Source organism: Epinephelus fuscoguttatus, linkage group LG18 (genome assembly GCF_011397635.1).
Source record: "Epinephelus fuscoguttatus linkage group LG18, E.fuscoguttatus.final_Chr_v1".
In the NCBI taxonomy this organism is placed as follows: domain Eukaryota; kingdom Metazoa; phylum Chordata; class Actinopteri; order Perciformes; family Serranidae; genus Epinephelus; species Epinephelus fuscoguttatus.
Genome location: NC_064769.1, coordinates 12,009,758 through 12,021,947, shown reverse-complemented (window position 1 = coordinate 12,021,947; position 12,190 = coordinate 12,009,758). Strand labels below are relative to the sequence as shown.

At 41.8% G+C, this 12,190-nt stretch overlaps 1 protein-coding gene across 4 annotated transcripts in view; it reads right to left on the bottom strand.

Moving 5' to 3' along the window:
- garnl3 (GTPase activating Rap/RanGAP domain like 3) overlaps positions 1 to 10,976 on the bottom strand; it is a 96,771-nt gene extending 85,795 nt beyond the window's left edge. For all 4 annotated transcript variants that reach the window (XM_049604281.1, XM_049604285.1, XM_049604282.1 and 1 more), the window contains exon 1: positions 10,394 to 10,976. In XM_049604281.1, coding sequence (XP_049460238.1) covers positions 10,394 to 10,491 — 98 coding nt within the window. In that variant the 5' untranslated portion in view covers positions 10,492 to 10,976. The remainder of the gene's footprint in view (positions 1 to 10,393) is intronic.
- Between the last annotated feature and the right edge of the window lie 1,214 nt (positions 10,977 to 12,190).

The window sequence follows — 12,190 nt, the reverse complement described above, 5'->3', positions numbered from 1 at the left end:
CATGGCCGAACTGTGCCGGGTTGTGCTGAGCTATGCGGCCACATATGGGAGTGATTACAGTCCAGTGTTTATCAGACCTCACTGAGGGACTGACTGTACGGCTGAGCAGAGCAGAACCAGCCTTGCACACTATTTCAATTTCCCAGCTACAACCTTCTATGGAAATCAGACAAGTGATACAATATTGCACCAACACTGTGCATGCAATCATAATTCCTGGGAACGCATTCACATTTAGAGCTGAAGCGATTACACCATTCAAAGTCTGCTTACAGGTGCTGTGGAGTAAAGCTGCATATCTGAAATAAATTGTGTAAAATCTTTTGTGGCTCCAGAGTGAGCAGGAAATTGACCATCTGCCTCAAATGATGTCACTTGAGTCTGCTGGGGCTGAAAACTGCTGTTTAAAAAAGGAAAAAAACCTGAAGGTGTGGAAAGAATTAAGCTAACACGACCTCTGAGGCTAACAGCTGGAGGCTACATTAGCCGCTACTAGAATAACACATGGCTATATCGAGACTAAGATACCCTATAACAGAAGATACCCCACTACAAGCTGTGCCAATGGAACAAATTGGTATACTTCCAGTTTCCGAAGTGGCCATGGTTGTCTCTCCGTTGCAACCCTCCCCTCGTTTGGAAGCGTAGTAAATGTCATGTGGATGAATGAATATACACAGTACAAATTCAATGTTTGTTCCTTTATATTGCGCTCATTTTTATCCGCTAGCTTCATGTCTGATATCAACCAAGTGTAAGATCCCTACAGTTGTACCCAGATCTTGCTAGACTACTGTATGTTGCTAAAACAGAGACATGTCAGAACAAAGCTAATTGTCTCTTGATGTGTGTCTGAAAAAAATCTGTTTCAATGTCTAGAAGGGTTGGGGCTTGTGAAAAATGGCTCCAATATTTACTTAAGAGACTATAGGGGATAGGAAACAGCACATAATCTGTGCTCATGTTCACCTTTCCCATTGGAATGCATGAAATCAGGACCACTGCTAGTCTCCTAAAGGGGTGGCACATGACACAGATACAGGAAATGAATCTAAAGTGGGATGTCTCCGTTTATCAACAGTCTCTGATAGAGAACTTGGACCAACGTTGGAGGCGGGCCCCATTTATTGCTATGAAAGTTGCTCAGTGGAGAATAAAGCCAAAAAGTTTGGAAAAAACTCTGGCTCTTACAGACTTTTGAACTGAATGGATCAGATTCTAATGGGGTTAGCATGTAGCGCAAAAGCTGCATCAGCTTTTCATCACTCAACAACGTTACAGAAATGCAATGCTACATCAGTATGTACTCTTTAAGTAATTTTTAGGTCAAACATGACAAAAATGGGCGCCTGGTGGTTCAGTGGGTAGAACAGGCATCCCATATAAGAAGGTAATGTCCTTGCTGCAGCAGCCCCAGGTTCGATTTCAGCCTGTGGCTCTTTACTGCATGTCATCCCCTCCTCCCACCACACACCTTGACTGTCCTAATGACCTAATAAAGGCAACAAGCCAAAAGAAAAAAAATGTATGTATACGTTTGTATGATCATAGGTGTGAAAACCAGAGGGGCGTCAGTGACATTTAACCAACTTTACAGGACATACAAAATAATGACCATACTTTGTCCCGTCTCTGTTTACTGAATTTAATCTTTCATATCAAAACTTGATAAACATTTGGATAACAATGTACTTGCCCTTTTCCGACACAAATATTTCAGTGTTAAGTCTTTTATTAATAAGTCTTGATTGATTTAGAATTCAGAAATACCCTTTTGGCAGTACAAAGAGCTCATCAAGAGCTTTCATTTAATATATATAACTAATTTTTGCCCAAAATGTCTGGTTCTCACCCATCAATATGTGAATATTTGCTGTTTTTTACTCTTATAGTTGGAAACTAAATATCTTGGATTTTGGACTGTTGGTTGGACAAAACAAGCAATTTGAAGATGTCACCTTGGACTTTGAGGTGGACAGGTGGAAGAAAAATGACAGCATCAGTCGTATCAGCAATGTCCCCTAAACTGATGGTAAATGACAAAGTTCTCTGGCGGCCGTAGAATTCATAACTCTTGCCCATCGTAAGCTAAGGAAAACGCCATGTGACAGTAAAGTAGAGTGACAAAGACTTCAACACAAAGCACTGTTTGTTCTTCTTGTTCCTAACTGGCAGTCAACGTTGGCTTCTTTCAACTGTGGTGACAAAAGTCCCTGACCTTACTTTCAACCTAAACCAGGATGTAGGTGTCACCACCTAACCAAGCCTGAACCATAGTGTTGTCACTTCCTAAAACAATGATATGCAATGGTTTTGGAAGGCACTAACAAATGATGCTGATCTGCTGATTGTTGACCAAATGATTAATCGAGAAAATAACCACTGGATTTATGTTCTTCTTCTTTCTCTTCTGTCTAATACAAGCATAAAATTCTGTGTGTGTGATCTGCTCTACCGTACATGAGAGCTAAATGAGTTCACAGTACGCAAAGCAGAGGAGTGCCTCAAGTCAGCAAAAATGTCAGTAAGTCCATCAGCTCAACTCCCCACTGGTTCTTTGATGACAGACTGTAATGCTGAGGGAGCCCCCAGCATCCCAGCCTACCACTACCACCCTCCCTATGTCTGTTAGAGAGCACATGGTCCTGTCCATGTTAGTGCCTCCTTAGATCTAAAAAGATAGAAAACATGTCTGACATTCAAAGCATATGTTCTTCATTCACACGCTGCTTTGAAGCCTACTGTAAAAGCTTCACCAGGAAACCACAAGAGGACAAACCCTAATACATATTTCCTTTTCTTTTTTCTCTCTCTTTAAAGGCACATATGCTCAAAACTCTCTGAGCCGTTTCTCTACAAAGCACCTGAACGCAGCACTTCAGCTACATCTGGCTCCTGTTCTTGTGCCAATCTGACAAGAAGGCAGGCTACGGCAAAACCCCTGGCAACTGCAGAGACAAAAAAGTTGTTGGTTTGGCAGCGAGAGGTTAATGAAGACACTGATAGCATTTCAAAGCAAATAATCTATGAGGTGGGGGGTTCAGGGAAAGAGGAGGGCCAGTGAGTGAAAGAAACTTCAGTGGCTGCAGGATCTATTTTTGCTCTGTTAATGCAGCCGCAGTTGCAGGGTGAAGTTATTGCTGCTTTATGAGAAGCTTTTTGTTCATGGAGGCGTGCATAGACGGTAAAAGCAAGGAGGGGCTGGATTGATTAATGAAAAGCACATATTTCAAAGCCAACTAATCCAGGCTGTCAAAGTTAATCTCTCCCTCCTACATTGTGAACTAGCTCCTTATCAAAACGTATTTGTTAGGTCTGCCTTACAAAATTAAACCTTAGTAACATGTTCTAATCACACATTGCCCTGCGTTAGCCCGATGATGAATGGGCTTCTCTGCTCCCTGCCAGCGCATGCCTTTCCTTAAATGAACTACAAATGTTCTGTTATGGATTGACAAGTGAGCCCAGAGACTCCACACAGTGAGGTTAGTTTCCACTGCATCAGAATTTGCTGATGTTGACACTGAACTCATTCAAAAGCACCGTGCTGACTTTTTCTCATGTTTGATACTGGCTTCATCTGATAAAATCTTCCTGCAGTGGTCAGTGTTTGCTGGATCGTAGTATGTTTTACTGCCTGTACACATAATTACCCTTTGTCTCTCTGGCACTGTCTCTACAGAGTCATGTTTGTCCTTCCAATCCATGGTCAGTCAGTGATTTCCTGGCTCTTTCAAGTGTCAGAGTGTAGCCTAATCTCATTCACACACAATTAGCCGAGGTTGTCTGGAAGAGGTTTGAGACAGACCAGAGCCAAGAGTTCAGTGACAGGCGGAGTTGATATGCTGCAATTGTTCTGAAAATTAATGGAAAAAGACACCAAATAGGTTGGATTTGTTGTTCCTGGAGGACATCCAGACTCTCCTGTTGAGCTCAAGAACTTGCTCAAAGTTGTGTGTGCTTGTTTTATGCACCGACATAAGATGCTAGAATTTCTTAAAAGAGGACTCTACTCATGTAACACTCCTATAACATTGTCAGACTCACTGTGGACAGTTTATGAAAAACTACCACCTCACTTTTGTATGCCTCTGCCAGTCAAGGTGCAGTTTACAATCATATCTGTGAAAACATGAATGCGTTACGGACATCTTCAACCCAGCACATAACATCTATACAATCAGCACAGTTTCACCAATTCATTATGTGATCAAATGTCTCCCCTTCTGTGAAAAGTGTTTTTGCAGAACATTAAGATGTCACAGTGAAGGTGACCTTTGACATTTGGATATAAAATGTCATCCCCTTATCTTACTAAACATTTGTGTGAAATGTTGTCATAATTAGCATATGAATTCCTGAGTTATGGCCAAAAACATGTTTTGTGAGGTCACAGTGACCTTTGACCATCAAATTCTACTCTGTTCATTCGGTCCAAGTGGCCGTTTGTGCCAAATTTGAGGAACTTCCCTTAAAATCACAGTGACCTTGACCTTCGACCACCAAACTCTAATCAGATCATCCATTAGTCCAAATGGATATCGCTTTCACAAGAATGGGACGTACGGATGGAGAACCCAAAAACATAGTGCATCCGACCATGGCTGTATGCATCCAAAGGCCAAAAATCAATACTGCAGAATCACAGACATTGTCTTTTATATCCCATGCATTCTTCTTTTCTTTCTTTTTTTTTTTTTAACTTGGCACCTACATTACCCACAATCCAACTTGACCATTCAGTTAGTAGCAGCGAATGTAGCCGCTAGCCTCAAGCAGAGATGAGGAGTGGGCTACAGAGGTCTGATAGGCTTACTTTTTTCAATCTCCACACCCCCTTTTTTTTGTAATTTTCTAACTTGTAATCTTCAGCCCCAACCAGCACTGACTCATGTGACATCACTTGAGGCTATTTATCTGATTTCGCACAGCTCCCTCTGGAGCCACTAAAGGCTTCACACAATTTTTGATGTGTAAAATTTCCCTTGTAAGTCCTTAAAAATGTGGACACACACACACACACACACACACACACACACACACTCTGCTTACACAGAGTATGTACACTGCAGATACACATAAGACCACCTGCAACCGGCATATCAGAGGAAAATGACCAAACAGTTAGTTCTAGTGGTCCATTCAACTTTTCTGCTTTCACCCACAACTCTGCAGCTACCTGCTGTCAGTGAGAAGATCTGCCAACTGGCAGTCTGCTGACTTTGTTAGATAAGGCTTAGTCACCATGAAGCAGTGTCCAAAACACAGTCAGAAATAATAATGTGATGTGATGTGTTTATCCCAAAGCAGATTAACGTGTGGAGATTAGCACAGATCATGAGAATTAAAGACTATTAACTTCTCAATAACATAATCTTGTATTCTGATTCATGACATTACATAATGTAAGATGTCTCTTACACCAGTGATGGAAAGTTACCAAGTACGTTTAAGTAATTAAAGTACAATGTTGAGATGCTTGTGTTTGAGTATTTTCATTCTTTGACACTTCATACTTCCGTCGCACTTTTTACTTCACTACATTTATTTGACAGTTGTAGTTTATACTTCCTTTTCAGATTAAGACTTTACATAAAACATTATTAGCTCATAAAATACAATACATTTTTCAAGATTATATCAGAGGTTTCAACCTTTCTGCCTGGGGAAATCTCAAGAAAAATCGGGCCCCTTGTTATGTGTCAGATGTCTATGAGTTGCTAGCTGTTCCACCAAAAAGACATTTCCCCTCTAAACCTCTCACATGGTTTTATTAAATGATTGAGACCCAAATTGGTCAAATCATCGAATATTTCACACAAAAGCATATACTGGAGAAAACTCAGAAAAATAATACAAGTTTTTGTAGCAGAACGTTTCTTCTTCTCTCTCTCACACAATCATCTCATGCCCCCTCAGATTTATCCTCTGATCCTTTTGACGGGGCCTGACCCCTGGATTGGGATCCACTTTACAACCCTAAAGCGGCTAAAGCGCCTAAAGAGTCATGCCGCTCAAATATCGGGTCAGAAACTGGCTAAAATTGTACAGTGTATGCCCAACTAGCTCCACGTCAACCAGCTACAGCCGTGAAATGCCGTGAGATGCATCACTATTTACAATCTAATAATGTGATATAACACAACAAATCACTCACAGGGGCCATTTTCCTGCAGGACATGTCCTTATACTTTTGAAACTGTCAGTGTGTTTTGCTTATAATACTTTAACTTAAATTGGATTTTGAAAATAGGACTGTAATGGAGTATTTTCACACTGTTGTGTTGGTACTTTTACTCAAGTAAACCATCTGAGTGCTTCTTCCATCACTGTCTCACACTGAGACTGTGTCTGGAGGAGAAAAAGAGGGCAGATCAATGTCAAGATAAAACTACCTCATGACATACTTCTACAGGCAAACATATGGAAACAGTTCAGCCAGTGTGTGTGTCTGTGAGCACATTATGCATGTGAAAGCACATTTCTAACATACCGTGCGTACTGTCTTAAATGTGTTGGGTCTGTTTGGTGCATACATATCTGGAGTACGATGAATTATACACAGCCTCCTCAGCAGCAGCCCTTTACTTGAGTGTCTCTCATATCCCCTCAGTACAGCAGAGAATCTATTTCCCCCATGCAGTAGCACTTCAGGCTCAGCTCTGATTGATTGTCTGTTAAACTGCTAGTGTCTGAGAGACAGTCTGCCAGGAAGCCTTACACTGTGACTCTGGCTCCAATGCATACAGTGAGGGAACAAGCTCCTTCACTACACAGGATAAATCAAACTAATTAGAAGAGATGTGTAATTTGAAAGTAAGTGCTTGGCACAAAGCTGGCCAAATCTCACCCCCGCATGCACCCTCAATACAGTACATGCCTCTATTTGGAAAGTGGGACCTGGCAGCCTGGATGGAGAGACATCTCCAGCACAACAAATCTCCCCATCACACGTTTTGAGGCAAAGTAATCAGCTACAAGGGCAATGAAGCGAGATTCATGAGTAAATGTGCACTTCATGTACACCTCCGCAGATTGTCTGAAATAGCAGGAAATGAGAGAGGAGGTGGACGGAGGGGAGGTGATGTGATCAGAACAACAATCCACAGACAATGTCTTCAAGATAATGAAAACTAGAGCTGCAAGAATTAGCAAATTAATCAATAACAAGGAAATTAATTAATAACTATTTTAAAAATAAAAATAATTTTAATGCCAAACAATTTCATGCTTCGAGTTATCAAATGTAAGAATTCTCTGCGTTTCCCAGTCTTACATGATAGAAAATCGATTTTTTGGATTCAGACGGTAGGTCAGAGAAAACAAGACATTTGTTAATGTCACCTTGTGTTCTAATATATTGGATTGAACATTTGTCTCTCACTAAAAATCACTGGCTCAAAATTAAATCAGTTTAGGTCAAAAGAGAATTTTCCCAAGCTTAAGTTTTACCTTAAAGGTCCAGTGTGTAGGATTTACACAGGCAGAAATGGAATATAGTAAGTATGTTTGACTTAGGATAAAAATCGCTTGAAAATAAGTGTGTTTTTGTTACCTCAGAATGAGCCAGGGGAGCAGGGGTTTCATTTATAAACACTGTGTGCGCACAAATAAAGCCTTAAAAAGGCATACGCCACTTAAAAGTTACAATCTAAAAAACAGACTTGATGGAAGAAACGCTGACCCATGCTTACAAACATTTTGGAGACAGGAAATTGGTGACGTGAGGTGCAAGCCTGATTGTAGAAACTGTCAAATATCTTTTGGTGCATGCCTTTTTTGGCTTTTGTCTGTACGTACATTTTTAGAGTGGATCCTATGCACTGATTTAGAAATGAGACCCCAGGTCCTCGTCCACCGGACAAACAAAACAATAGCTCAAGATAGTGCCAATTGCATTTTTGCATTGGCCACTGAAATCAGCAAGCCCTACACAACTAACTAACTATCTGTTTAAATCATTCTGTTAATACGTTTGTTCTGGAGAGGAAGAGGCCTCTGAGGATAATTCAGCTCAAGGTAAACACCTGCTAATTGTCTGGACCTTAAGTGATCAAAAAAAAAAAAAGAGTGAGCACACATGAGCAGTTACTGGGCTAGCTGACTGTCTGCAGCGTGCTGCACAGTGTTGAAGAAACACTGATTTGTAACATGGAACTCTTTATTCAGTATTTTAAAGAGTTTTAATCACCTGGTCCATTTTTTGAGAAGATGTGACCTCTACAGATAATTTGGTTCACAGTCAAAACCTCTTGAGTAATGAATGCTAATAATGAAGGAATTCTAACCAGGAAAAAGTTCAGCTGGTTGCAATCTCCAATCCTCACCACTAGATGGCACTAAATCCTATACATTGCTCCTTTAACACTGACATGAAGCTGTCCAAAACGATGTCACATTCAAAGCTACAAAGGATACATAACATATCATTAAAGGTCCACTGTGCACAGTTTTGGGGCATCTATTGGCATAAACTGTATATTCATGACTATGTTTTCATTAGCTTATAATCACAAGAGGTGTTTTTGTCACCTCAGAGTTAGCTGTTTATATCTACATACAGAGCAGGTCCTCTTCAGTCGAGTCTACCATCTTGTTTCTGCAGTAGCCCAGAATGGACAAACCGAACACTGGCACTAGATAGAGCTATTCATGTGTGTGTGTGTGTGTGTGTGTGTGTGTGTGTGTGTGTGTGTTTTTCAAGTTGGTCACCTCACTGTTAGATGCCACTAAATCCGACACACAACTAAAACTTTAAGTGTGTAAAGATTGCTATATGTTTTATAGATCAAGTGATTAATTCGGAAAATAAATGGCAGTTAAATTGATAATGAAAATGACTGTTTCTTGCAGTCAGAATGGAAACACCTTGAGATTATTGAATGCTATGAACTGAATAACATTTTGTGCTGTTATGCTCTATGATTATGCATGGATTGATTGCTTTGGCCCAGAGGCCAAAGTGTCAGGGGACCCCCTGGCCTTCACTTGCAAAATGTCACTCAAATTAACATGACCACAAAGGGACACAAAAAGACCACAAAAAGATGAAATGGAAATGCAAAGAGACATGATATGACTACAAAAATGAGCAAAACAACCACAGAGGGACACAAAATTACTACAAAGAGATACTAAGCAACCAATAAAAGACATAAAATAACCTCAAAAGGACACATAATTACATGAAAGGAACCCAAATGACCACAAAAAGACACAAAACCACGAAAAATGCATAACAACTACAACGAGATGCAAAATGAGTGCAAAGTCTGTGTGTCTTGCTCCTATAGGAGATGTGGTGGGCCCCTTTGCATATTTGTGCCCTGGGGTACATAATGTATCCCATAATCCATCCATGATTATTCTCACACACTTGCTATCACTAGCTCTTGACAAACATAGCAGTGAGTGCATATGCAAAGAGGAAGGAACTGGTGTAACAACAGTAAAAGTGAGAGTCTTTAAATACTAACAGCTATTCACTGATCCAAACCACAGTGCACAAACTGACTCATGACTTTAAGAGCAAGGGCCCCACCTGGAGCAGTGCGGGTTTGGATATCCTAACAGCTCGGGGACACACAGCCAGTGGCATCCTGTTACACGCAAAAGTTCACGTATTTCAGACACCTCCAGGAGGTTTGCCAAAAACAGGTCGCGCCACGCAGGGAAGTCACATCAGCTGCACGTTATGTGGTCTGTCTGTTACGGACACTCCCTGCCTTCGTGTGTTTGTCGCTTCAGGATGTGTGTGCACTCACAGGTGTGCAGCTGTGCCTCTGTGGCATGAGGCTACAGCAGGTGATTTCAGCCCCCAATTTATCTCCTGTAAAGTAGGTGCATTAAAACCCGCATATTCTCAGCCCCTCTGTGGCGCATGATTGGACAGCACTGGGCCACCGTGGTTGCTGGACTGACCAATCAAAACCAGGTTTTGGCAATAAAATGACGATTGGCGGCGTCCTGCCACTGAGCTTTCTTTGTCAACATTGCAGAGTCAGGTGCAGACGAAATGTATCCGTGCGTAACGCTTCCCACCACAGTGCGATCGGAAATGTGAGCGCACGGTGTTGACATGATAAATTATGAGATGAAACAGAGACATAAGGATGTGATTTTAGCCAGAGAGGTGACAATCAGTGGTAGTTATGTGACTGCACTCTCCTCAGATATATATTATGTTTTGGGGCTCCTTATTTTTGCGCACACTCAGCGTTGATTGGCTAAATCCCCAATCCACAAGGTGAAACACATTCACTGTGTGGTCTCATGTGAAGTGCCACTTCTATGCAAGAGATTGCAGTTACTGTTGGTTAGTCCCGCCGTTTTGATCACCCTCTTGTCCCACACAAATATCGCCCCCCTTTAAAAACACAGAGAGAGGACCTACCTGGTAATCTCGAAGCTGCAACCTTTCCGAAGGAGCAACGCTCTCTTCCGCATGATGCCTTTGTCCCTGCCGAGGTACACATTTTTATCTGAATTCATGGGTGCTGGGCGAGCAGGTAGACTCGTGGAAACAGCAGTGCCTTTTTTTGCCAAGGACAAAAGAAGTTAAAAAAAATAATAATAATAATATATATATATATATGTATATATGCGAGACTGCGAGAGGGAAGGGAAGGGGGGAAAAGAGAGAAACGGGCTGGCTGAAAAAGAAGAGGAGGGAAAAAAATCCTTTGACGCTCGGTCCACCTCAGCGGAGCAAGGAAAGTGATCTTGCAGACTTTCTCCCCCCTCAGGCTACACAAAAGACGGTGTTGTTGAAGCTCTCAGATGTGCATGCTGTCGGGGCTGGTGGTATGTCCATGCGGGCAGGCAGTACGGGGGCTGCTGCAGTTGTCAACCTGAGCGGACCGTGCTGAGGAGTCCTCCGCGGCTCCAGAGATCCAGAACTGAGGAGCCCACAGCGCTCCTTCAGCTTCAGCCCGGCACTGAGTGGCTGCTCGGCAATGACTTCATGAGACTGATGGAGGGAGAGAGAGAGAGAGAGAGAGAGAGAGAGAGAGAGAGATTGGTGGTGAGACTATCTACAATACGTGAGAGTGTGTGCGTGTTAATGGTTAAATTAGGTACTGAGCGTGAGAGAGGAAGACAGAATGACAGAGTGAAAGTGAACATGATGTCTGTGTTCAAGCGAACACTATGAGTGTTGTTATATTAATAAAGAGATCAATATTACATAAATCTGTGGTGGACTCTGACTTAGGCTACTTGTCGCTAAAAAAGAGAGAAATTCTTAAATCCTTAAAATTTGGTGGCTTTCGGTGAACCTGGCCTTTAAAATTTTAATCCAGAAAATAGCAATAAAAATAGTTTTTGCTTTTTGGTTCCTTTTGGCACAAACAACAGAGAGCAATCTGCCACAGGAGATTTCCAGTAAAGAAGGTGTACATGATCTTCAGAGTATATTTATGATTCAGAGTCTGGGGCAGGATTTTGGTTCTCAACATGGAGGTGACTGAGCTGGGGGGCTAGCAGCTAACAGTGCTAACTCAATAAACAGTTCTTACAACAGTGCTGACAGAGCTAACATTGTTACCAAGGAGGAAACTGGAGTGTGGGCGCTATGCTTACATAACAAGGCAGTCCCGATATCAGCTGTGATCACTACATGAGCAACACATTCTCACTCCGACCACATATCGATGCTTGGTCATGGACTTTCCACGTCCATTTACGACATGCATTACATGCATTGTCTTATTTCAAAATACACTTCTGTTTTCACCGGAAATTTTCTCTTAAAAAAAAAAAAAAAAAAAAAAAAAGCTTAACTTTCGTCCTTGACCTGCTGCGTTTCCCCCTGATGACGCCAGGCGCCGTTAAACTATAACAGCAACATGGCCATGTATCATGCCAACGTTGCTCAGTGCAGAGTGGCAGCTATAAGCTAGCCAGTGGAATACACTCACAGGAGATCACATGCACTAACAGAGAAGCTTGGTTACATCACTATATCTTTACATAGCAAATAGTTGTTTGCTGCCATATTAATGTTCTGAATATTGAATATGTAACGACCCCTCCACTCCACTAGGTGTGTCTGTTTTCCTGGCTGTTCTTTCTGTTACAGGATGCGGGTCAGGGCAGACGGTCATCGTTAACCTCATGAGCCACACCTGTGCCTGATGTGCTTCATGATATAAAAGCTCACCACCTTCTAACATAATCGCCCTCTTCCCTC